Source organism: Pollachius pollachius, assembly GCF_949987615.1.
Source record: "Pollachius pollachius genome assembly, chromosome: 15".
In the NCBI taxonomy this organism is placed as follows: Eukaryota; Metazoa; Chordata; class Actinopteri; order Gadiformes; family Gadidae; genus Pollachius; species Pollachius pollachius.
The window spans coordinates 15875198-15902077 of NC_136948.1; the positions used below are offsets into that span (position 1 = coordinate 15875198).

At 44.3% G+C, this 26880-nt stretch overlaps 2 protein-coding genes across 3 annotated transcripts in view; both read right to left on the bottom strand.

Moving 5' to 3' along the window:
• The window catches only part of arhgef10 (Rho guanine nucleotide exchange factor (GEF) 10), a 51093-nt gene extending 32595 nt beyond the window's left edge, over positions 1-18498 (bottom strand). Inside the window, exons 1-10 of one of the 2 annotated variants that reach the window (XM_079751786.1) lie at positions 18348-18498; positions 11826-11939; positions 7077-7394; positions 4123-4530; positions 3047-3083; positions 2513-2604; positions 2134-2190; positions 1532-1716; positions 874-990; positions 53-164 (exon numbers count right to left, since the gene is read on the bottom strand). In XM_079751786.1, coding sequence (XP_079607912.1) covers positions 53-164; positions 874-990; positions 1532-1716; positions 2134-2190; positions 2513-2604; positions 3047-3083; positions 4123-4530; positions 7077-7394; positions 11826-11886 — 1387 coding nt within the window. In that variant the 5' untranslated portion in view covers positions 11887-11939; positions 18348-18498. The remainder of the gene's footprint in view (positions 1-52; positions 165-873; positions 991-1531; positions 1717-2133; positions 2191-2512; positions 2605-3046; positions 3084-4122; positions 4531-7076; positions 7395-11825; positions 11940-18347) is intronic. The other variant, XM_079751787.1, reaches the window with a different exon arrangement.
• A 598-nt stretch (positions 18499-19096) lies between these two features.
• cln8 (CLN8 transmembrane ER and ERGIC protein) lies at positions 19097-22299 on the bottom strand. The gene is made up of 3 exons (XM_079752494.1): positions 22249-22299; positions 21330-21949; positions 19097-20884 (listed from the first exon to the last, which is right to left on the bottom strand). Exons 2-3 carry the CDS (start codon positions 21885-21887, stop codon positions 20558-20560), a joined length of 885 nt encoding a protein of 294 aa, XP_079608620.1. The 5' UTR covers positions 21888-21949; positions 22249-22299; the 3' UTR covers positions 19097-20557.
• Between the last annotated feature and the right edge of the window lie 4581 nt (positions 22300-26880).

The following is a 26880-nucleotide window of genomic DNA, read 5'->3' on the forward strand; positions in this document are numbered from 1 at the left end:
ATTTTGGTTTTAGACCTGGGGATGAAACCCTATAGGATACAGCAATGCGCACCGTTACAGAAGGATTTGGTCTTGATGTAAGAGCGTCCTTTTTTAACCGCTGCTTTGGTCTTCTCCAGTCCGTCCTTGGTGCCTTCCCTGGCAGCTTTCACCAGCTTTTGCATCTTCAGGCAAAAATTAAGAAAAACACATGCATGACGGCATACCTATAAACGTTAATGTTAAACGTTACATTTTTTCGCATGTATAAAGGTCGGTCCATAAACGTTCCCGAAGAAAAGAACCAGGGTGAGCTGTGGGAGTATAAAGGCAATGTTAAGGACATGTTAGGACAGTTGGTGTAAACAGAAGAGGAGAGGAGCAGGGATGACTGTAGAGTTACCTCCACGACTCCAGCATGGAAGATGAACCCAATGACCCAACTTTTGTTAGACTTCACGGCTACCTTACTGTATAGCATGGAATGCGCCGTCGTTTCTAGCAAGGCAATGGAATGCTAAGGTTAGCAACCCCGCTACAAAAGGGTGTTTAGGTGTTAGCTTTATTTTTTATTATTTTCAAAATTCTGAAATTTGAGATGCAGGGTAGCATGGGTCGACGGACATAAAGATGAACAACGCCGCTGACTCAACCATCACCACCATCACCACCACCACCACCAAGGCCATCACCATCACCAGCCAATCACATGAGAGCAGGATGAGGTCAACCAGTCTGTGAGCAGAGCCGAGACGCCCACGGTTGAGGTTAGCTAGGCCGAGAGAGAGCGTGAATATGGGTAATGTGGAGGGAAGAGAGTTGGAGGGGGGGCGGTCGGGACTACTTTGTCTAGCGCAGGGACACGGGAGAGGTGGTAGCGGGCAGGCGGTTTACCTTCTGCTCGTGCCTCTGCTTGAGCTGCTGCAGCTCTACCGTTCCCACTGTGTTTGCCATAAGATCTTTCATCTTTTTCTCATAGTGTTCTTTCAAGCGTGTCAGATCTTGAGAGAGCTAAACGGAAGCAAAGCAAGCGTTACTACTGGCAAAAAGTTGCGTGGCGAGTGTGTGTGGGGGACGTCCCTCGATTTGTTTTGCTGTAGATGTTTCTCCAGCAACAACACACCCCTTAAGCGTAAAAAAAATGCAGCCAACACGTCTTACATTACAATACACAGCACATTCAAATTACACACAGAAATACTATTGAAATGCAAAGCTAAGCAGTGACAGAGTGGTGTGCATCAGCAAAAGTGGATCAATGCCTTTGAACCCAAAAGGGCCGTCCACAATTAAGAGCCCACATACATAGCAAACACACAAAGGAGATGGACGCAGTGCGATCCGTCCACTGTCTTCATCTGAGTAGTGTGGAGCGAGGTAGCGATGAACTATACGTGGGAACCAGGAATCAGTAAGGGAATCAGGAATCAATAATGCAATCGGTGTGGTTTCATCTCTGAATCCCCCCCTAGGATCAGAGTGTGAGAGAGGGAGACAGAGAGGGCCGGGGGGGGGGGTCGTGGATGTGGGAGTGTTTGTTGCGTGTACACACGTGGGTCTTCCTCTGCGGGGGCTTGCCCCTCATGAAGGCGTGGGGCATGCCGTTCTCGGGGCGCCCCTCGCCGTCGCTGGCCTCGTCGTAGCTCTCGAACTCGCTGGAGCTCCAGCCGGCGTCCAGCGAGCCGCCGCCGCCATCCTCCCCCAGCTCCACGTCGTCGTAGATCATGTCGTCTGGGTCTGCAACGCAAGCGGGGTCGTTAGCACGGGACACCGCCGTCGTGGACGTACTGGACTTGTTTGATTGTTCTTTAATTACTGGTCGTGATGGGTGATAACATTTCTTATTCTGAATTGTTTCCATATTAATCCATTTTCGGATTTAACTCGATTACAAATACAATGTTTGTGCGTACGACCATTGGGGAATACAGCAATACCACTTATGTAAAGAACATCAGATTCTATTTCTGCTGCTTGATAGCGTGCCTGGATCCATTCATAACAGGCTGTACATGAACCGTGTTCATGTGTCACGCAGAATCAATGTTTTATAGTTTAAAATCAAATCAAAGTGAAAGTAAGCAAATCAAGTAGGCACGATGAGTTAGAGAGGACCTCAATGAACTGGATGGGTTCAGGTTCATCATCACTGACCTGTGTTGGAGTCAGAGTTCTCCCTGGGCACGTCATCGTAGATCACCTCATCTGGATCTACGGGACGGAATAAATCAATCAACGCACAAATCTTCAATAGAAAGATAAAACCACGATCACACTACAGTCTATTGTCGCTGCAGAATGAAAACAGGATGTCACATCGTGGAAGAGACGAGACGCTACCAGTTCCCCAAGAGAAGAAGAGGGAAGGAAGTTCGGGATATTGCGTCAGCAGAGACTAGAACATGGCCTGTGTCAGGATCCTCTGTGAGGATTTGTGTGGTAAGGAAGGGATTCACAGAGAAATGAAACCACAATCTAAGCGGTCCTGTGATACACACAGTGATCTCGTGAGGGGACTTGTGTTGCGTCTTACTTTCCATCCAGGCAGTGTTGGCGGGGTCGGACACCCATTTGGTCAGCGCGTCCTCCTCCATGATGGGTGTGGCGGGGTCCTCACTAAAAACACTGAAGAACACAACGCAGGCGCATGGAAGTGCGTCACGACAATCAGTAGCTAAGCACAGTGTCATCCATACATAGGAACAGTACCATCAAAGGAGTGCAATCATGGCTGAATGCAGGAACCCTTAAGGGCCCTAGGTTCACAACAATGGCCTGTTAGTTTGAATAAAGAGATAGTCAATAACATTCCAACTCTGCCTTTTTTTTCAGTTTAAAATCAATGTGCTAGAAATCCAGCATTAAAACCTTGGTCAAAAACCACTGTAACACATTTGTTTCCTTGAGACCAGCAAAAAAAACATGCCCAACGCACCGTGGAAGAATATTCAGCATAATATTAAGTTGATAAAGAACAATAACATTATAGATGAAGGTAACTCATATCTAATCACAGTTGGTAATTGTGTGGTGTCATGGTTTATTTACAGATAAGTGTATTACATACCTGTCAACAGAGGGGTTTCCAGTCGCCATCACTGTGACTACAAAAGAAGAATCGGCAAAGTTAGCTACCAATAACCACACACCTGTAATGTTTCCAAAGGACCACAAGGGGGCAGTGAAACTACCATAAACGTCGTTCATTCCTGGAAATATTTGGATGTTGGACGTTTCGCAGGGAAGGTTGCATTAAAATGTCCTTCAACAAAAGTGATTTGGAACGGAAAAAAATATGTAATTTTGATATTAATTTAAATTTAACATTCAGGTTGTATAATTGGGACAGCTGTCTGTTTCAGACCAGTTGCATTTTCCAAAAAGTAACCGAGGGACATCTTATATCCAGATGGAGCCCGGGAGCTGGGGCATAATTACACAGTGCTCCGGACCCGTGGTGTGCCAAGCCACGGCCTTGGAGTGGGCCACAGTGAAATGTGCGGGGGGAAAACAGGAAGATCCACATAGCCACCACGGAGAGCAGGGGCAGGGCTAAATATAGCCCCCCACTTCCTTGTGTCGAGGGCTTTTGGAGAGGAAAGAATGCCGGCAGAAGAAAAAAGAACAAGGGAGGAAAAGAGGGCGCTAAGAGGGCATGTGTCACAGCCTTGGTGTGCTTTTTCCAGAGTTGGTGTGTGTGTGTTTGTGTGTGTGAGACTGCGTGAGTTCAAAAGGGAAACAGAGGGACGGAGGGGAAGGGGATTAGAGAAAAAGGGGCAAGGGGGGGGGGGGGGGGCATTCCAATGTCATGATCAATGCAATGACTAAGAACAGTGTCTATTTGTATTCGCCAATGGCCTATCGATGCAGTACAATACAAAGAACTTCATTATTTCGTCAGGAACTTCTTCGCATTGTACGTGCGTCTTAGTGCACGTTTGAAGCAGGGTGAGGTGTCCAAGTTCAATCTTAAATGCCCACTTAGTGGTTGGAAAGCGTTTAAATGTCAAAAATAACTACGAAGGGGTTGCCTGATAATGTGCTCCTCAAATCCCCACACCCGACCTAACCACTACCTCCCAGCTCCTTCCCACGCTAAAACCCTGACGCTGCTGGCAGCGTTTGGCGGGCGGCCTCCGGTACCTTCCTCGTCCATGGAGAGGTGGCGGATGATGACCGGCGTGGTGTAGGTGGGCGCGATGAGCGGCACGCCAGACGGGGTGGCGTAGCCGCACGGCACCGGGATGGCGTAGCCCGGGGAGACGTCGCGGGGGCCGCCGGCCACCAGGGTCTCCGCCGGCGCCCCTCCCCCCGGCACCGGCGCCGCCCGCTCCAGGGGGTCAGTCCGACAGGAAGGGGCGGGGCCGGATGGAGAGGAAGGGGCGGAGCCTGGCGGGGAGGAAGGGGCGGAGCCACGCGACTGCTCCAGCTGCTGCACTTGGAGCGGGGTGATGTCGATGACAGAGTAGGGGTTGACCTTGCCCCGGGGGGCGGGGCCAGGGAGCCCCGGGAGGGCGGAGTCATCAACGGGCAGGTCAGGGCCTTGGTCTGCTGGTAGAGGGAGGAGGAGGAGGGGGAGGAGGAGGAGGTCAAGATGTGCTCAGTGACATGCTGCTCCAGCCATGAATCGGTAATCAGCGTGACCTCTGATACATTCTGATCCTACCCCGCACGGAGATGAGATGACACACCACAACGTTCCCTCTTTACAAGGAGACCCTCTTTGAACACATTATGTTCAGGAATATTTTGTACAGTATTTGTACATTATACAGAACAAACAGTTGCCTTTTGAACATCCCTTCAAACATAAAACACCATTTCTGAGTTCCATATTTTAAAGACATTTTAAGGGGTGTGGGATAATCTGAAGGAAGGAAGTCACCCGCTCCCATGAAATTCCAATTCACCACTAATCCTTCCAAATCATATTCATCGCTCAGTATTCTTATTGAGTCCGAGAGTAGTCCCAGAATAGCTTCACCCCAGCTGTAGCTTGTGCGGGGAGGGGTGTGAGGGAAGGAGAGTCGGGCAAAAATTCAGCAACAGCTGGTGACCCGAGCAAGAGGTGTGATTTACAGTAAACTGTGACTTTCACTGCCTACACTTAAAAACATCAGCTTGTGTGCTTGATAGCCTCTGACCCACACACTCTGAGGAACATTGGCCTGCCGGCTCCAACTTAGGCCCCCCAGGCCTGCATCCCACGCCCGTAAAACCTGTGAGATTTGAGTCGCCTGACTGGGAGATATGTGGTCAAACTGTAACACCCTGCTAGTATCCCTCACGGCCTCAAAAGAAACTGAGTAAGAAGGAACAAGCTCTAAACGATATGATTCACGTTGGATTATACGTGTGTTTGAGAGAGAAGAGAGCATTATATGGCTCAGGGCAGATGTTCAGTTGACCAGAGGTTGCACCGTGACGAGTCATGTCTTGTTCGAGTCGTAGATTTCGCCAGACAGCTTTTGCTAATTACAGCCTAGTGTGTTCTAAAAGCAGCTGGCCAGTACGGGTATCGAACCCGCGACCTTGGCGTTATTAGCACCACGCTCTAACCAACTGAGCTAACCGGCCGGTGTAGGCTCACCCACAAGGTCTGTTGTCTATCAATAACTTTGTATCTATTGGATACAAATCAAACATAAAATCCATACAAACAATAGTCAAAAATCATTACACAACAATTTCCCAATAACTCTTAACTGCTTACAGTCTTCATGAGAAAAAAGCTTTGGAAAGCAATACATTTCTCCATGACATTATAAGGCACCACCCAGCTGAGCCAAGCAACCACACTAAAGCATCTCTCCCCTGGAGCCCTGCCGCTCCAGCGTCTGGTGAAGAGAGCAGGGAACGGGGAAGAGGAGCAAATCACTGTCACTGTGTGTTGGAGAGGGGTGGTATATTAACGTGTGTGCGTGTATGTGTGTGCGTGCGCATGTGCGTGCTTGAGGCTGTGCCAAGCACAGGCTGAATGATAAGTGCTGCCCACCCCTCCACTCCAGCCCACAGTGCGTGGGGGTGATGGTAGGAATAAACAGAAGACACACAGAGCGCCAGTATCAGGCTGGTCCGTGATGGAGGCCAGGTCCCTGCGGCAGCAACAACAAGGCTGAATATAGACAGAGCCCGGCAGAAGGTCTACTCCACAAAAAACACAACAAAAGTTATCATCCCTCAACCTCTACTGGGACTATTAGGGCAACATTCACCAGGACGATTTATGAAAACAAAGCTGTGCGTCTGTGTCGGGATTACACAACAATTGATGATAACGTGCACCAGAATGATGTTCGAAAACAAAGCTGCATGTTTGTGTCCAGAGATCACACATGATGTATACATTATAGTCATTATAGTCCTAAACCCCTGAAAATAGATCTTGTAATCTCAAAGGGACTGACAACATGTAATATTGTCGCCGAGCCTTTAAAATGGGTACTGCAGTCTGAATTCACAATATACTGAACAAACACGCGCACAAGACCAGCCTAGCGCAATATTAGATTTGGGTACACAATTATTCAATTTTGACAAGGACAAGCAACCACCAGTCCTGCCCTGTAAGTGGGTCAGCTTATGTACACAAAATGACAACGCAAGCACATCCGATAACGGATATATTCTACAAATATTAAATGCTTGCCATCTGCATCGCTCTCTTTGTTTTGAATAATTGTACTATCCCCAACATGCTACCAAAACCTCACCCACTCAATCCCCCCCCCCCCACCCATCAGAGCTACCCTAGCTCATGTCACACAGTAGAACAGCTGGTTAGAGCTGGAACACTGTTTTTGTATTCTATTTTTTTTAATCCTCCCACCTACTCACTGGCAGGGACTCGATCTTATGTTCAGTGCAACTTAACATGAAAGGTTCACTTGTTTTTCTAAACATGTAAAAAGCGGCGAGTCATCAGGTCTCATGTGCTTTTTAATGTCTTGGCACCGTGCACCAGGTGTGATCTCCGCTTTTGAAGAGCTACCTCTCAACAAGGAACGAAAAACCACAACAACGGGCCAGAAACAGAGGCCTGGCAACCCTATCCCCACCGCCAGCAGGCACAGAAGAGGTTCCTCCACCACACCGACCTGTTCTGCCGACCTCCTCCGCTGGGGGCGGGGACCGGGGCGGGGGAAGAGGGAGATCTCCGTCCTCCAAGAGGGCCCCCTTGGCGATGGACGCTGTCCTCGCCGTGACCGGTGGCGTGTCCTCTGACGCGCTGGCCGGGGGCGGTCCCGCGGGACCCTTGACCCGTCCCGCCGCAAACGCAACATCCGAGGGGGCGGGGGCGGGGGCGTTGGAGGCTTCTGGGGCGGGGGGTGGCAGGTCAGCCCCGGTGACCTCATCGCCGCTGTCCTCAAACTCGAAGGCCTCCCCCTCGTCTTCGTCGCCGCCGTCTGCCAACACTGGGACAGACAGACCGACAGAGAGATTATATAAACATGCATGGAGCACGACGACCAGAAGAATGCAGATGTTTCAGGTTTCGTGGTGGAGCAGGTAACGTGAACCCTCAGGTGTCATTCGCTAAAAACAAGCGACACAGACTAGGACCGAGATACCGACACGGCTAATGTTCTGCGAAAGGCTGAGCACAACACATTGTTTGTGTTTTCAAAGCTGTGGCTCACATCCTGTCCTTTTGATGCATACGCTTTACGAAGCAACGTCATAAAGGAAGTGGGCTACACGGAACCCTGTGATCTGGTGTGTATACAGCTCTCCACCACCAGGGGCGGCGGAGGGAACGGACACTTTGTGGTTGGTGGTTGTCTTTGCCGGGCTGAGGGTAATGAGACGGAGGCCTTTGCTTAGGCTTGTAATTAAGGGTGGAGTCCCAGCAAACTGCAGTGTGCCGTTTACTGTACAACTTTCACATCGAGGCAGGGGACTTAGATGTTACTCTCTAGTGTGTAAAATAACAACACAGGGTGTAACAACGCACACACCCTGGGGTCACACGTCACGGCTGGTGGGAGGCTCTCCTTGTGCTTCTGGACAGGAAGGGGGGGATGCAAAAGGCTTGCCAGTTTCCACACTGAAATTAGGCCAGCAGGAAACTGGGATGTCACTCCCTCCAGAGACCGGGAATGTTGCCATAGATTCCCCAATTCATTCCCCACCTCCCTAGAAGCAGCCAGGACTGCGGATTATCCAGAATAAAAAAATAATGGAATGGGTGTCGTGAGCCAAACTAATTGAGGGCCAATAAGTAGAAAGAGACATAAACGCTGGTTTTGCCTCGTTCTTTAACTTGGTGTTGTCAAAAAGTATGCTTGAATGTTAACTGCCATGTACAATGTTGTCTCTAGAGAACCCCTGGGAAACAAGACATTCATCTTCAGGGGCTATCCTCTATAGTAAAGAGAGGTACAAAAGGACAACACACACAAGAAAGGTACTTTTAAAAGTTATTTTCCAGAAATGCTGGTACATTTAAAACAGGATGAAGGAGGAGGATCAGGAGGAAACATGGACGGCACAATCCCCCTCCAATAATCTGTTTTTCCAGCAACAAGCCATAAGGTTTTCTTTATCTCCAACCAGGTTAAAATGTACTGTTACTCCTATTGAAGCTAAAGTTTGTAACAGCATCATAAAATGGCCCTCTAGGTGAGAACTGGGCTTTTCTTTATCTGCTAAACTTGAAACCCTAAGCATTCCAGACATTTCTTTGCTTAAGTGGCCGGTTGTTGAGTCAGTGGTCATAGCTAGATTGTATTGGCTCAACTAAATGTTCATATCCTCACTGTGTTTCTCAATGGAATTTGCAGGTTTGCTCCTGGAGTTCATTTCCTGGCTGCCAAGAGCAGAGGTAGAGAATCCCGACCAGTCACAGCCATGCAGATGAAATAGCTCAGTTTGGGAGAAGTTAGACTGAAGTTTGAAAGATCCCAAGTTTGAGTCTGGGTAAGGCAAATCCTGCCCTAGGTCAATTCTCCAATAATCTTTGACAATGCTTGAGTGAATCATTATTAACTCTCTTTCAAAGTGGCACATATATTTTGTTTTATGGTCAACTAGTTAATCACTCTCAAACATACTTTAAACCCCTCAGCTCGGAACACCCAACTTGAAAATAAAAAGACGGGCGGAGGGCCCAGTGTTGTCGACTTTGAAGTCTCCAGGAATCAGCAAATCACTTAGAGCATTGCTCCCTGGGGCCCTGACAGCTAGGTGTTGCACACTGTAGTCAGTGTGTGTGCACGGGCAGACTGGGGGGGCCAACGCCAAAGGCAAACACTGTAACCCCACCGTCCCCTGGGCAGATTGCAGCAGAAGCAGGCTGAGAGATGCTATCTCCTTCATGTGCAACCGTAACAAATAGGGTCGGAGGTGAAGCCGTAAGGATTCCTTTTCGTTGGCACTCTGGGAATGGCTAGTTATGACGTTTGGCTTAGATTATTATGCACTCTCACCTCTCCCTGTGTCACTTTAAAGTGAAACACAGCGCTGGGTTCGTGTGAAACGCAAGTGCAGGGGCTTAATCAGCGCCGATCTGACCAGCTGAACCGTGCCCAATCGGCCATTCAATACTGCATCAAGCACAGAGGGTGGATCATCAAACAGCACTGGTGCGAGTGTGCCGGCCCATAATTAATTAGCCAGACATAACAGGACACCCCCCCCCCCCCACCCACACACACACATACAAACACACAGACACACACACATACACAATATGGATTCTGTTCTCTTGGACCCTTCTCCACTGTCACATAACGTTCTGTTCAACGCCAATCCGCTCCGGCATCGCCCTGGCAACACTGCAAGCGGCCGCCCAGCTGGGGCTAAGCATTTCCCTGGCCTGAGTCTGTGCCTGGAGGCCCTGCCTGCATGTGTGTGTGTGCACGCGCATGTGTGTGTGTGTGTGTGCGTGCATGCATGTGTGTGTGTGTCCGTAGGATGCCGCAGCAGAATTCTGCTCAGTACTGGAGGCACATTGTTTGGGATTCACAGCGGTACAGCACATTACCCCCCCCCCCTAGCCTCCTCACTGGTTCCACTGCCCACGCTCTTCAGAAGCGAGGAGGAGAGGAATGTGTTGTTTTCACATGTAGTTTATTGTCTTCCCCGGCTCTCCCCTGAACTACAAGTGGCAGTCACCACAGGCTGTTTGGTAGGCAAATCACCCGATTACATGACAATGCAAAGGGCGACCTGCAGCCAATGTCTGAGCCATCACGCCACCTTTAAACACATGGTGTAATATAATAATACCCTGGTGTTGGCCAATAACAGTTTTATTGGTTTGATCTTTCTTAGTTTTTAGTAATGCTTAGTAATTCAAGGAATACCAAAGAGTTGAATGTTTGCATGCCTGACACTGCTTTCAAAGTACCATGACCAGTACGGGTATCGAACCATCAATGTCTATAATACGGCAGTTGTTTACCCGTCCTTGACTACATATTAGGTAGTAAAAATAAAAATGTTTACCTTCTATGCCATTCGTGTATGGACGATTTATAAACAAGTCTACACACTTTCAAGACGGTGTAAAAAAGCCACAATAGTCTCAACTGAATTTAACTCCATATTGTTTATAACAAATTGAAAGCGATAACATAAGAAATCTGACTTCTACCTATGACTCTGTTAAGAGATAAAAACGGTTTTGAGTGAGTATAGATGTTTGCCAACTTGGTTATTGATCTACTAGAAGTGGACCCGTCCAGTGAAGGAGTTAGTTTCAAGTGAACAACAACCATTGTTTAAATATATGGCCAAAGTCATGTATAAGACAAAATCACACACTCAAAACTCAACTGTAAAGAATACAATAGAACTGCCGAAACCAGGGATCGAACCAGGGACATTTAGATCTTCAGTCTAACGCTCTCCCAACTGAGCTATTTCGGCTGTGATTTTCCATTGCGATTGTGTAAATAATTTTTAAAAAATTTGTATATTAAAACGGTTTAAATATATTGGCAAGTCATTTATAGGATAAAATCAAACACTGACTTTAAAGAATATAACAGTACTGCTGAAACCATGGATCGAACCAGGGACATTTAGATCTTCAGTGTAACGCTCTCCCAACTGAGGTATTTCGGCTGTGTTAGTGCATTTTGATTGTGTAGACAATCTTTGAATATATTGCCAAATTCATGTATAGGAAAAAATCTGGCACTCAAAACTCAACATAATAGAACTGCCGAAACCAGGGATCGAACCAGGGACATTTAGATCTTCAGTTTAACGCTCTCCCAACTGAGCTATTTCGGCTCCATTTTGTTGAGGTGATTGGGTAAAAATTCTTTATATATATGACCAAAGTCGTATATAAGACACACACACACACACACACACACACACACACACACACACACACACACACACACACACACACACACACACACACACACACACACACACACACACACACACACACACACACACACACACACACACACACACACACACACCTCATTATAAAGAATATAACAATACTGCCGAAACCAGGGATCGAACCAGGGACATTTAGATCTTCAGTCTAACGCTCTCCCAACTGAGCTATTTCGGCTGTAGTTGAGTAGTGGGAGGTGTCAAACACGTCCTCTTATCAGCCAGGAAACAAACACTGGGTGCAAACCACAATGGTGCACTGATCCCCCCTCTCACCTAAAACCAACCACAAAGACAACTTCCTTGTCAGAAATTTAGGCAATGACATTCTGAACCCGTTCACCCATGAATGTAATTTCATCTGAACGAGCTGTCAGACATAATTTATACTGACGAGGGTAGAGGATGAGGAAAAGACAGAGGCAAGTGAGAATTACAACAAATGAAAGTGGGAGTGGGATTGCATGAGTTGTGGTTGACTTTACTTTCAGGCGGAGGGGGAGGAAAGTCTTCCACGTCCATGTTAGCCAGGGGCTGATCTCTCATGCACGCTCTTCAACCAGCAGTCAAATGGAGCTCAGCTATGCCCGTGCGCATCCCTATGGAAAAAACCACACACACACACACACACACACACACACACACACACACACACACACACACACACACACACACACACACACACACACACACACACACACACACACACACACAGTGAGAAGACATTTTAAGAGACACAGAACAAAGAGGCAGCAGCAGAATGCTGAGGAATGTGCCCATACATCAACACTTCACGACATTCATGAATGCACTCACAGGAAGTCCCGTGCACGCCTATTAATTTGTGTTTCTCTATCAGAATCGCAGGGGGGCACAGCTAGTGGGGGGCGAGGGACTGTGGATGTTCTGGTCCAAGGGGCAAAGGCCTTTTGTGTGAACAATTAGTCTTTTCAATGCAGAACAATTGAAACAAATTGACATGTCGAATGACAACAGAAGCCGTCATGGCTACACCCTGTCCCATGTCACTGTAAACAAAAAGTGTGTGTGTGTGTGTGTGTGTGTGTGTGTGTGTGTGTGTGTGTGTGTGTGTGTGTGTGTGTGTGTGGAAGGTCACAAGGTCATTGCAATGGCTGCTGGAGCCAGTGTGTAATCATTACTACAAGGGTTGGGAACTTTCCACCTGAGCTTCCATAGACAGCAGTCTCATTAAGAATTCCCCTCAGGTTTGTGACCAGGTTTGAATGCAGTTTACCACATCAGTATGTTAATTGTTTCAAAGCAAATTAGCATTAGCTCTGCTTCGTTTCGCCCGTCTCACAGCTGTGAAGTAAATGAAGTAAAGCTGTGGAATAAATGAGCGTGAATTATCCTTTTTCTCTTTCAACACAAGCAAAGCAAAGAAGAACCCCTCAACAGAAGTAGTGCTGTCATCAGTCTTAAGGAAGATGCACCTATCTCTGGGGTCAAGAGGATTTGGTATCTGAGCATCTTCATGTTTCAGTTTAGTGTCACTGGCATGCCAAGGCAAGAAGACCTTCCGACATGCACAGGCAAGACGTAAAAGTGGAATTCCTGAAGAACATGGAGTGTGTTGTTTGCTCGTGTTGTACATATGCCATAACAAAGGGTGAAAGCTCCCGTCAGGGACTACTCTGAATGTAAAAGAACTGTCCAGTCTTCAGATGCACAGCCTACTGCCTTAGTTCGCCTTCTCCACTTCGGATTGGATGACACAGCTCTGACATCACGCTATAGCATAAAGCAGCCCTTGTTTGCGGAGTGTATTCTTCTCGTCCAACAATCTTCGCTCTCATTCAATTGGAGCCAGAGACAGAAGAAGTGTCGTAATGATCCACCACAGAGCAGGGCGAGCCTACGCCACTGTGGCTCAGCACAGAGCAGCTTAAAGATATCCCTGTTACTGAGTCTCAAAGCTTGTTTTGTCTAGCAATAATGTGAAATCCTCCGCTGCCCTTTGTCTTCCACCCCATTGGCAGGGCTCAGGGCCAGAGATGGGGATTTGCGTACACACAACCACACACACACATGCTGTGTTGGATGAATTATGACTAAGAGACAATGATGGCACCGCAGAAGCAGGTAAAATATCCATTGCCCGTGGGGGTGAAAGCACTGCTTAATGGAGACTAATGCGAGAGAGACCAAAATTATGCTGAATGCAACATTTTGTTGAAACTGCCCATCTAAAGCCATACATGGTAATAACAAAGATTGAATTAAGAATAATTTGAGATACTATAGATGGCAGCTTAAGTGTGAGACTGAGAGCCTCAATGGGTTGGGTGGAACACTGGAATAAAGTGACTCATCCCTTTCCTCAGATGAAGAGTTGCCAGGGCAGGGGTGGAGAGGGCAGGAAGGAATAAAATACAAAATACATTATGGGTCATAAGAGAGCCTGAAACACTCATGCATAATCTTCTCCTGCCCTGATGTCTCAAATCAAGTCTTTTATTTAAGTCAGCTAGCCTATAAAGGGTTATAGTGACAGCCTTCCTATCCACTAAGCGCTGGAAAAAACTAGGACCCCAAAATTTAATCTGAGTTTAATCCACAGCACTGGTTTGACTCTCGTTGCCATGTTACAATTAACATCCTTGAGCAGGGACCCCACAACACAGCCCCTCCTCAGAATAGCTTTGAAACCAGTCCAGAGCCATTATCTGAGTTACTCTCCTCCTGTAATTACAGCCTGAGGTAGTGATCATCCGTTCTCCTAACATGCTTCTGGGCAGGGGGGACTAGGCGGGACACCCACCTCTAAAAGGACATCCTCAAAAGCGGTGTGGTATGCGGTTCAGAAGGCGGACCACCTGGCTTAACATAGAAAGTCTTCATCCGTGTTTACAACATCTGACACCGACTGCTAAGTCAGCAGACACTCGCTGCATACCAACGTTGCTGCATCGCATGTGGCACTTTAAAAAATGAGTACTGCAGAATGTCTGAGTGAGTGGTGACAGGTAAAGGAGCTGAGCAGGAAGGGAAACGGATAAGCTTAATAAAAAAAGGAGGGTGGGAGGGAGGGGGGGGGGGGGGGGGGGGGGGTCGTCGACTCAGCCTTTGATGAAGGAAGAACCTTACCCAACGTGCCATTACACGTCAGTGGGGTTGAGTTATGCTGCTCCCACAGGAAAACAAGTCAGTCACCTGGCTTTCCAGTGTGAGAACAATACGCTTGCGTATGCATCGTAAGTTACATGATGACAATCCCGCATGACTGAAATAATCGGACCTGCAATTACCAAGGCGGTTCAGTTCATGCCGTCAACGTCAAAATGCATGAGGTTTAATGCCAGTGTGTGGTGGACAGGGCGTGTGGCAAAACTAGCTTAGTCTGAGTCCTAACCTAAGTGATAGAAGTCTGCTTTTCAAAGCTGAATCACGTGTTTATCACCATTAGTAGTACAAACTTAACATTCAACCATATTAAATAATTATTAAATGGGGCTTCTGATAAAATAACTGGGGCTAATAACAATAGCTGGGGGAGTGGGTTCAACACACACACACACACACACACACACACACACACACACACACGGGAGACGTTCCCAGGCTGCAAGGTTCGGCCTTGCAGCCTGGGAACGTCTGCCTGCCTGTCTGCCTGCCTGCCTGCCGAACTCCATGGCTTGTTTATCCACCATGTTGACATTATGACCTGAACCATGTCTCAAATGAAACTCCCTGACAGATTCACAAAGCCACCAAAGAGGTGGGTGAGAGGATGGGACAGTGAAGTTATGAGTTTCACAGGCCATAGGAGGACAGGAGCGGCGTGCTCTTCTTAGCATACTAAACAGCCAGGGCATATTTATTGTCTCCCCTTCATCGTAAACAATTCGCCGTAACTGTTGTATTTATTGGTAGTGCTCAAATGATAGTGAGACTAGGACTTCCAAAACATAATAAATGTTGAACTAATCTGGACTCATGAATCATCACTGACAAATCTTAAACTATCTCCATGCTTTGTATTTTAAAGGAATGTAATGCCAGTAGTAGAATTAAGTAATTAAATTAGTAAAATCCCCCCCCTTAAAACCTAACCCTTTCTTTACTTTTCTTTAATTTGGCTCCTAGGATTGTCCTTCAGCTATCATTATAGTAGAGGTTTCCTGTTCCTGGTCCATCCTGCCTGACCTAACCATAATGCTGTCTCTGTTTTAGTGTGCTGCGGTGATCTTGACTGTAGGCCTGTCCACCCCACCTGACGGCTGCCAGCTTGCTCACCAGCCACCAACTAAACCACCAAGAACAATACTCATTTCAATCTTTTTGAATTGTACTTAAAATGTTTTCGTGTAATATTACTAGGTATGAAAGTGACAGACAGTAAGAATCCCTGGAGCAATTCCTTCTCCCGGTTTCTTCCTTTATAGTCAAGGTTGTTTTGGGTTAGGGGCTGTCATAAAGGATGTCCTGTAAAGCCCTTTGAAAATGCAATTGGGATTAAGGGTATATTCAAATATAAATGATTCCTTGATGAGACCCTTTCTCTAGATGGTGCAGTGGTCAAAATGACTATGGCCAGTACGGGTATCGAACCCTCGACCTTGGCGTTATTGGCACCACGCTCTGACCAACTGAGCCAACCCGCCATTTTAACCAATTGATGCAAACTCTGAACAATTTTTTTTTCGTGAAATACTTAGAGGAGGTTATTAAGTGACTGAGGGATAAAGGCAGGGCTGCACATATGGAACACATTCACATAATTGTGTTCTATGTGCAATCCGCTACTAGCAGTGTGGTAAAATAAATTCCAGTGATGCACCAAGAGATGAGCAACGATCCAAAAGACCCCCTTGTCAGTTTAGTTACTGTGGAGCCATTTCAACACCAATGCAAATACAGCCGTAGATTACCCTGTGACCGGACAAAATTACAATATGTGACCACAACCACACTCATTGTCAGGGCAATAAGCTTTGAATCCATCTTAGAGAGCAGAGGAAGTTGTCACACTATTTCCCTCTTATAAAACCCTGACATGTCGTAGGTTGTGGTTTTATTACATTTGGGCTTTTGGGAGCTAAATCAACCTAGCTTCATGACAATACTGTTCGATCTAGGGATTTCATTTCCAGTGGGATGGTATCAGCTGACATTTGCGTTCACTGCACAGTGAAGCACTATGGATTCAAGCACTCACTCAATGGCCCAAACAACTACATTGACACTCGTTTGACATTCATCAAAACGTTGAACATCCAACAAGATAATTTGCTATTGGATAAAGTAAGAGGTGCAGTTGCATTAGTATAATCCAAATTGCCCCTGGATTAACCAATTGAGGCACCAGCAAGCAAGAGTTTAACCACAACTGGGAGATTGTTGCTCCCAGTGGATTCTACCAGCTGCTGAACAAATCAGTGTGTAACAAGTGATCCACCTTCTAATCCACCTGCAGAAGGCCTATGCTGTGTATAAGCCAGCTGCCACAGAGCAATGCAGTGTTAATTCATGATTTATATGACAGCCCAGCTGATTCTTTATTACTTGCAGCCTCTGTGACAGAACATCAACACCAGTGTACATGGCATTGAAAGAATGTTAATGATGTGTTCATAGCCAAACAACATACCCATCATCCAACACTTACTTGGGCTATCAGCCATTCTTGGCAATTCCCCATTGGCTATTATGTTGCAGCTGCATTAGCATTGGTATTATCTACTTTAGGCCTACTGATGTGTTAAAAACATCAACCACCCTTCACTATTCATAGAGATGATGGGAAGATCAGCATGCTCATCAACATATCATTCTGTAAGGTGCATAACTACACACACAAATGGGCAGGCCTACATTGAACAGAAGCTGAACTACTGTAAACAGCATCTTCGCCTATGTCTGGGAACATGGGAGCAGGTTGGACCAAGAGGAAATGTCACACAACAGAACCCGTGTCTTCAGGACCTATCAATGAGTAGTCCTGTCGTACAAATGGGATTGGAGAAAATGAAGAGTTTAAGAACTAGCAGAGATCCCATTGGGGACTGGGAATGTCGGAAATCAATGCTCAAATCCAAGATGCCCTTGCTATTTGTTAAGCAAAGTACTGTGAGAGAGCGGTAGCTACAAAGAGATCCACCGTTTTCAACAATTCTCTGTTGTCGAGCGAGTCTATTTGTCGCACCATGCCATACTCAGAGAGACAAAAGAAGACCAAAGCCCCCCCCTTTATCTATTATAAATCGACCCATCTACAAACGAGTACATCCCCACACGGCTTAACACAGCTAACATATGAGTGAAAGCACCCTTTGGCTCGTCTGAGCTCTCAGTCGACTTGTTCAAACGCTGTAAGCCCGATGCACGATGAGGTGCTCCACCAATGTTCCAGGTGAAAGGCGCTTGGGAGCGTTTCCCTGAGGAATGCCATGCATGACTAGTAGTGCATTTGTGGATCTTCCGGGCGCCGATTGGCACCGTTTCTTCTCATAATATAATAACTAATAATAATGGCATGTCAAATATATTAGGCGTTTGTTTGTATGCATCTTGAATGACAATCTTTAGCAGTGGAAGACGGGTGCACTTGACGAAACATTCTTTCATGTATGATCGGCGATGTACATAATATGTGTGTACCTGCAGTAGCCTATGCAAAGATTTGATGCCTCCGAAACACAGTATTCCTCGAGGCTTGTTAATTTTTCATCCAGTATGCATAAATGTTACAGACTAGTATGTGAAAAGTTACAAACCGTTCCGATTATTACGTATTTTTACAATATGTTTTTAAAATATGAAGTGTGTTAATTTTCCGTTCTCTTGATGACAGTGTTGGAAACTTGGCCAAGACAACGCGCCACGTTAAAGACCTAGAAGTCGGGAAGCTTGAAAATGAACATATTACTTTTTTTTTTTCTAAAAGGATAGACATCGTAATTAAAGTTTCGAAAGACATAGTTATGGAAGAGTTAAAAAAGTTGTAGCATCACATTTTAACTTCACAGAATACAAGTGTAACTTACCATAGGAAAACTCTTCCAGTAGTGTATCACGTATCCATTTGCAATTCTAGGCAATAGGTCTAAGAACAATTGTTTTTTTCTTTAAAATACATAACTCTAGCCACATCAAATACTAACTTTTCAATACAGTCGCTTCCACTCGATGCAAGCTGATTCCATCCAAGCAGAGCCATGCGGACTTCTGGTTGGTGATTGGTTCCTATTAGAGAATATATACTGTAATTGGCTGGAGGGACTGTCAATCTCAGTCACAAATTCCAAAGTGCTCACGTGACATGTGAGGTGGCTCCTTAGAAAACAGCTGTCTGGTGATGGATGAAATGGGCTTCGCTAGATGCTGTAACTACACATATGTTGGGTGGAGACAACATTGAGGAATTGAAATGGCCGTCTATATATTCAAGACCGATGGGGGAACTTCAGTTAGTACCGCATTAAAATAACTAACTTTAAAAAAGTAATAAGTAAAATATGTTATAAGAATAACAATTGACCACATTTGCTGACATTTTGATTTAAAAGCATTAGCAACACGATTTGAATACTGCAGTTAATTGCTTCACTACCATCATTTAAGCGTCAAATAAAATCTTTCCTGAAATAAATCTCGGATGTTATTAAACAATAAAAAGAAATGCAAATCCGCCATCTAGTGGCAATATCCTGCTCTGCAGAATTTGTGACAGAAATAATTAAATAATTAATATTTTCTTATTTCGCAGTTGAAGTGTTTATTCAACGCAGCCACATTTTGCAAGTCAGTTACTATACATGTGACAGGTAAAACTTTTGAACAATCATTTGAAAACCAGTAATATAACTTTTTTTTTTGACCATTAGCAGATCGAATACATCGGACATTGAGTGCAGCTCAATGTCCGATTTCTCGGCATGACATTGTAAGATAATCTCTTTGTAAAATAAAAATGTATCTATTAATCATACATACTTCAGCAACGTGAAAAGGAATTAAAACAAAAGCTGTAGTCCAGTGGCATTAACAGTCAGAATGGAAAGCCTATTTAAAATTGTAGCAGGGAGTAGGACTACACTTATCATGCCGTGCAAAACCAATAACCATTCACCAATATAAAATATTTCCATCACTCAAGAGCATACTTATTTCTGCATTTCCGAGATACCAAATACAATACCAATCCCACAAATTCCAAAATGACTTTTGAGTAGTTGAGTAGATGTTCAATGTCTATATTTCTCAAGAACCTGTGTGTATTAGTCCAATGATCCTTGAGGTTACTTCAATGCATAGGGGAGAATCCCATGTCAGCATAATAATACAATCTTCTACTGCAACCGGTCACTTGCAACAGACCAGTAGCATCATCAATGTGAACCATGTCTGAACTGATCTAATTATGTTTAACCTAGCATTAAAAAGACTGAACACATCTAAAATGGTTCAATAATAACTCTGTTCACGTGATGTCAGCTGTCTGCCAAGGCTTTGCCATACTATCTCCAGACAGTGTTGTTTGTTGCTTGTCCTTAGATATCATGGCAGCCCTGAATGCTATCTTTTGCTTGCTACTCCAAGTCCACTTAACATAGGGTTCCCTTGCTGAGCCAACCTGTTTGTATTTAAAAGTTAAACACAATTATTATATTCTACAATATGAAGATATGTAGGTTTCAACAAGAAAGAGTAACCTCTTTCGGAGAAGCTAAGGCAAAAAAAAAAGCATTCTAAAAAGTAACAAACATTCTGCAGCAAGCTGCATATTTCAATGCAAGTAAAGGCCAGCAAAAGTAAAACAATCTCAAACCATTTAGTTTCACTGCGTCCAGGAACTAGGGTTGAGCAGCGTCAACAAAAGGAACAAGAAAACGAATGAGGAAATGATGAAGTAGTGTAAAAAGAAAGGCTGATCAAACAACTTCTGTGTCGACAATGTGTGTGAACAGCATGAATTCATCTACCATAGCATGATGGTAAGTGACAGCCTGAAATAAAACGTAATTGAACTAAATCCATTTCAAGGAACAAGTCTTTTCATTCCCAGGCCCTTCAAGATTAATTTAATACAAGCACCTTATGGAGCTCCAAGCTAACTTTAACCACCTCTTGGACACACAAGGATACCATTTTTAATGCTAATCACACACTTATCTTGTAAGGTTAGTTTTCTCCCCCCCAATGATGTAAGCACCCCCACCACCATGTCCGACCCCACCGCCAAGGGCCCGGGCCCTCATCTGGCGTGGGGTTTAGCGGGGCGCCCAGACGGCTGCCCCGCCGCGGAGCCGTTGGGCGCGGGCTTGTTGCTGAAGTTCCAGTCCACGGGGTTCAGCAGCTGCATGGTCTTCTTGTGAGTCCAGATGGGGTTTAGGACCACGGTGAGGAGGGCGAGGCCCGTGAAGAAGAGGGTGCGAGGGACCAGGGGGTAGATGGCGTTGATGGCCGTCCAGTGGCTCCAGGTGACCCACCACATGTAGTAGGTGAGCACCATGCGGCAGTGGAACATGTGGATCATCACCCACTGGTTGGCCCTCCAAAACATGCTGCGCGCCCAGCCGGCCTGGTGAAAGGAAGGAGTGGATATGGAGTGTGGTGTGGGTTTGGATGAAAAACACATGGTATAATTGTCCATGATTATGATACAATGTTTTATTTTTTCATTAACTGTCCCTCTCTCATATAATTTGTGTTGTGTACACACACAAAAATGGAACCCAGCCATCCTTGGATGAAACTGATTTTCTTAGAAACTAGAGGGGAAGTGTATAGATCCTTTTGGCGTAGGCCGGTCATGGAACCCACATATGTGGCTTTGCAATTAAGGGAACTGGTGCTACTTTTTAGCTTCCTCTTTCTGAGGGTCCTGCTAAATCCAACAGCAAGATCAATACATGACATAATTATGAGGGTTATTACACTGTCAAACTCAAAATTAACTGCTTGTAGGCATGACCCCAATCCCCATTACTAGTGTCCCTGATTTGCTTTGAAGAGCCAGTCCTTACCTTCAGTAGCATCCAGGATATGCAGGTGAACGGCGTGCTCACTTCAAGCAAGAGTGTAATCATGGGCAGGAAGTGGCCCAAGGGGTCCCATATCAGCAGGCTGACATACCCAGACAGGGCGAAGAAGTGATGCGTCGCCAAGGGGAGGTCGAAGGATCGGAAAACCACATTGGAGGCGTGGAGTGCCACATTCTCAAAAAAGAAGAACCCCGAGGCAGTGAGCACGTTAAACCACGAAAAGTCATCTTTGCCACTCACTTGGTCTCTGGACACCGCCGAGTCCTTGGTCAGAACACAGAGACCCGCCACCGTACTCTGGACGCCAAACACCGCCCTCGTAGCGGCCAGGTTCCAGAACACCTTCTCCTTGGTGAGGAGGGAACGGTATGTCCGAGAAAGCACCACCGACAAGAGGTGGCAGATTATAAATACTGCCGTGTAGAAGGCAAACCCAAGACCTACGAGGTGAAGACGGACGTCCAGCGTATAGTAGTCCATGTTGGACCGGCCAGAGCCGTCATCGAGAGACAGCGGGGGGACTCGCTGCTCAGTGGTCATTGCTTCTCAGGAAGGGCGATGAAGTTGGGCTGGACGCGAATGTATTGTTTACGACAAATCATCTGCAACGGGACACATGAAGGCCAAACCAGAGGATTAGCAGGCGGAACTATCTACGAAAGATAAAATCGCTAATCTACAACAAGAAGAGCCATTCAACAATTCATTTGTGAGCCAATTCGCACGAGATCGAATTCCACAACCGAATTCAAGAATAAGACAACAAAGAGTGCACATCAATGACACACAGTCCGTGTAGGTTCATAGGCAACGACACTTCCACTGACCACTGATAATGCCACTTGAATACCACTGTAACTAACTAAGAAGAAACGGCCAAATTAGGGCTCGAGCCACTTACCCTAAACCATAACTTCGTGAGGCATGTTTTGAGTTCATCACAGGGCTTTCATTTGGTCATATGACTTTATACCCGGAAGTCCCACCTACTGTATTTTTTGTCCAATGGCGTTAACCCGTTCTACTGACCAATCCTGATAAGTCAATCTTCGCTCTGCAGTTTTTATCTGGCCCGTACAGATTTTGCATACGCGTAGCCATGTGAAAAGCGTTGTCCATTGTGGGGACAAATATTTTCAAATACATGTGTTGTATTGCAATATGAATTATTATAAAGTAAATACGATAACAAGAATGCGATTGATGTGCAAACAAAATTAAAACAAACAGAATTATTATTGAAATGAAACCCAGTAAAGTATATTAGGTTCAGCAATGATTATGCAACAGCCTACTATATACGTTTACACAGTATTGCTGAATAATGTATTTCGATTCCTAATGCATCATGTGCGTGGGCATTAAATAGGAAGTTGCTGATTTGTTGCTTTCATTATCAGCTGTAAATCGCTGAAAGTAAGACACCTGCTAAGTGAGAGGGCTGCATAACCAGACTGCATATCAAATAGTTCAAAAAATATGTAGCGGTGGTATCAGTTCCCTTAATCGAGTTCCCTAAAGATAAGTTGACCTACCTTCAAAGTCGTATGACTTCTTGGTATTTCTTATTAAAGCTAGAGTAGGCAATTTATTTCAAAAACACTTTTGGTCATATTTGATGGAAATTATGTAAATTAATTATATTACCACAAAGGATCAAGTTCGTTTTTCATCACATCCCCACAGAAATCAATTAATCAAATGCTCTGACAAAAACTAAAAAAAATCCAGTATCTGTGGCTGTCGCAGCCCTGTAATAAATCGTTAGAGTTCATTTAATCATCCCAAATTAAATTATTTGATCTGTTTACCCACCTACCCAAACATTTATGATAGGAAAGCAGGTAATGCCATCCCACAGTTGCATGCAAGCAACATTTAATGGATGCACCATCCTGACGTTCACAAAATAATATTATGATTAGACCAACAATTATTTTCACACAACCATACTAGTTAAGATTCACATAAATACATATGATTGAACAGGAGGTTAAGCGTGAGAAATCATTTTCAATTGGACAACCTATTTTCTTTCAGTTTTGTGAGGGAGCATTTATTCATTATTTAATTTAAATTCCAACCTTTTAAATTATATTTTTCACCAGGCTGTCAACATTGTAAGTATTTACGGGATGAAGAATCCAAGATGTCCTCCTTTGGAGCATTAGTTTCAGCAGGGCAGACTCACGCCCTTAACATCCGTCTTCGCTTAATTACGTAGCATAGTGTCAAGTGCAGTCTGGTTTTCTTAGCGCAGCAGTGTTTATGAAATTTCCTTCACATCTTTTCTTGACCTTATGACGTTTTCGGTCAAGGAAAAGTGGTGAGGAAAGGACAAAGGAAGTCATTTTTTTGCAGATTCGAACAAATTCCTATTGATAAAGCTAGCGCTAGTCATGTGTTTTGGGGGAGTGGCTTTGGAAGGAGGCCAGAAGGGAGGGGTGCGATTGATAAAGCCATCCAGGTACATTCGGTAACCCCCAAAACCTCTCTTTTATCCTTGCGCCTTATATGGTCATCTGGTTCTAGTCCCAGGGGCGAAGTCACACCTCACTGGCACATATAATTTACAAAGCCTAACACTCCTTGTCAGTTTTAAATTCTTGCACAACGAAGTGTAGAAGAGGCTAAAGTTGAGGCTATTAGTTCAAGTGTGCCAAAGCCAGGTTGCACATTTGGAGGAATTCCGGGAAACTTTACTTTTATTGATTATTGTTATATAAAAAACGAAAAAAATAAATAATAGTCTAATCAAATATTTTTTTATATATAATACATTTTTACTTATCTAAGACTTAATAGTAGCATACGTTAAAGTGGCCAATAAATACACATTCATCTCTCTCTCTCTTCCACTTCCTCTCTCTCTCTCTCTCTCTCTCTCTCTCTCTCTCTCACTCTCTCTCTCTCTCTCTCTCTCTCACACACACACACGCACACATACACGTACACAGATGTACACACACACACACACACACACACACACACACACACACACGCACACACACACACACACACACACACACACACACACACACACACACACACACACACACACACACACACACACACACACACACAAACAGATAACAGGATAAAGAACACAAGATATCTCCAGTCTGTCCCATGATGACTGTCTTCTTAAGAACAGAGGTTTACCATGACATATTCACACTCACACCACAAACTCACAAAACATACAAACTGCACCTATAATACACAAACACACAACCTAAAGTTAATATTTATGAACAATATTTATGATTAAAAGATAGCCACCATATTCCAAATTTCTCAGAGACTACGCCCTTACAAAGCATATAACCTGACATAAACTCTTCCGATTATTGCAATCGGTCAAAATGCTACACAGTTGTTACAGATGCCGATGTGGAATGAAGTTATGTTTGAGGAAAATGTGATGTATTGATTTTAGCATAACCCTTGGCTGGGAGAGATATAATTCTGAGCGCGCACAGTGAGGATGGATTTACACAAGATTTTCAATAGTTTCAACTTCAGGGAAGTACACTAATACTTACTATTAATAAGCAAGGAAAGATTTTTACTTTGAATTGATGAAGTAGTATCACGTTGGAATAAAAACTATGCTATAACTGTGTTTTGTTCATCAACTTTCTTGTGTTTAAACTATTTATAACCTTTTTTTTTGCATTTGTGTATTAAAACCAGTACAACAATGCTCAGGATTATCGTTACCATCTTATCAAATATATCACACAATAGCGTAGGCCAATCCTGTTCTGGATCCACAGTCATTCTGAATATTTATACATTTGTAACTACGCACATATCATACTTGTAAGGTGTCAAATCTAAGACTTACCAGATTGATAGCCTACAAATGAAACCATTAAAACACAGCACATTTATATGATCAAAAAAGCACCGCATACACAACATTTTCCAAACGTTTTCTTCCAAAAATTTAATTGCAGAATTATTTATTTACAATGGACGGTCCTCAGCAATGATCAAACAACTCAAAAAAAGCAAGGATTGTTTTAGAAGTTCCTTGGGAATCAGTGAAAAGGAAATAGATGTGTTTTCTTAAAGTAATCGTCTGATAAGTTAACATGGTGAAAACATAGCGCAGATATAACGCATTGAAAAACACCTTTACGATCAAATAAATAAATAGATCAACAAAAACTGCATCATGGTTCCAAATAATATCCGTAAACAATGGGCCTACATTCAGAATCAGTAATTTGCATGCCATCATAACAGCTTTTAAGAAACCATAACAAAAGGAAAATGTTTAGAAATAGCAAGCATGATCTGGAACAGAAAATAGTTATGTCTCAATGAAGCATATATTATATATTTATATATCTATATATATCTATATATATATATATTTCTTTACAAATAATGAATATTTGGCATTTATATTAACTCACTTAAGATATGATATACAAGAATTGAAAATATTATTTTTCCGCAAAACAACTACCTTTTCTTTTTTCATCTAAATAGTAATTATAGTTGTTTCACATTCCAACTCTTAGGAAGTGATGGATCTCTGCATCTCCATGATCTTCTCTCTACCGTATGGTCAGGGGAAATAACAAACAGTCTCCATGGAAACATGTGATAACTTGTGTTGGACCAACGTAGTGACATGAATTATGATTTACAAAACTCTATACCTAGAATAGACTGAGTGAGTGAGAGAATGAGTTTGTGTGTGTCTGTGTGTACATATTCAATGCCGCAATGTGTATGCTTAGGTCATCCTCAGTAGAAAAATTGCAATTGGAGCTCATTGTTACTTTTATGAAAGTGAAATATAGGCATCTTCCATTTATTGTGTTATTTCTTCTTAAGAGAGGAAAATCAAATTAATAAAAAAAAAAATGATATCCGCACTTATTCAAAACGTCACTACAAACAAACTCATTCTGGCAGTCTGTGTTTTCACCTTTGACTTTCACACACTTATCTCTTCCTTTCAAATAGCCACAGTCTCACTGGGAAAATGCTTCAAAGGAGAAATGAACCAAGTCATGAGGAGGCTACTATGGAGTGGTGGAAAGCTCCAACACTGGACCAGTGTGGTTGCTATGGCATAGTGCTCCACACATAAACCTTTTTTCGCACCCAACAGCCCTCATCAATTTGCATATGAGACACTTCAGCAATTTGGATGACGTGCACTTCTGCAAAGCCCAGACTGGCCAAGAATGAACAAATTAAATATCCAAACGGTGTATTTATATCCTGCAGCCACAATAGCTTCTAAACAAAGTGGCTATCAATGCTTTCTCCAAAAGGCCTTGGTGCCTGATTGCTTGATCTCGCCAAGGCCCCTAAAATCCTACATAAGCTTGTTTGCTTTATGCACACAAAAATAACCTTTATCTACTCCTGTCGGGGAATAACAATGAACCTATTATCTTGTTTGTTCATATTGATGTCCTGATCAAGCGCGAATTGGACTAGTCTTCACAGACTACAACATGCTAGACTTTAGAGGGATACAGAATAACAGTAATTTAACACAAGA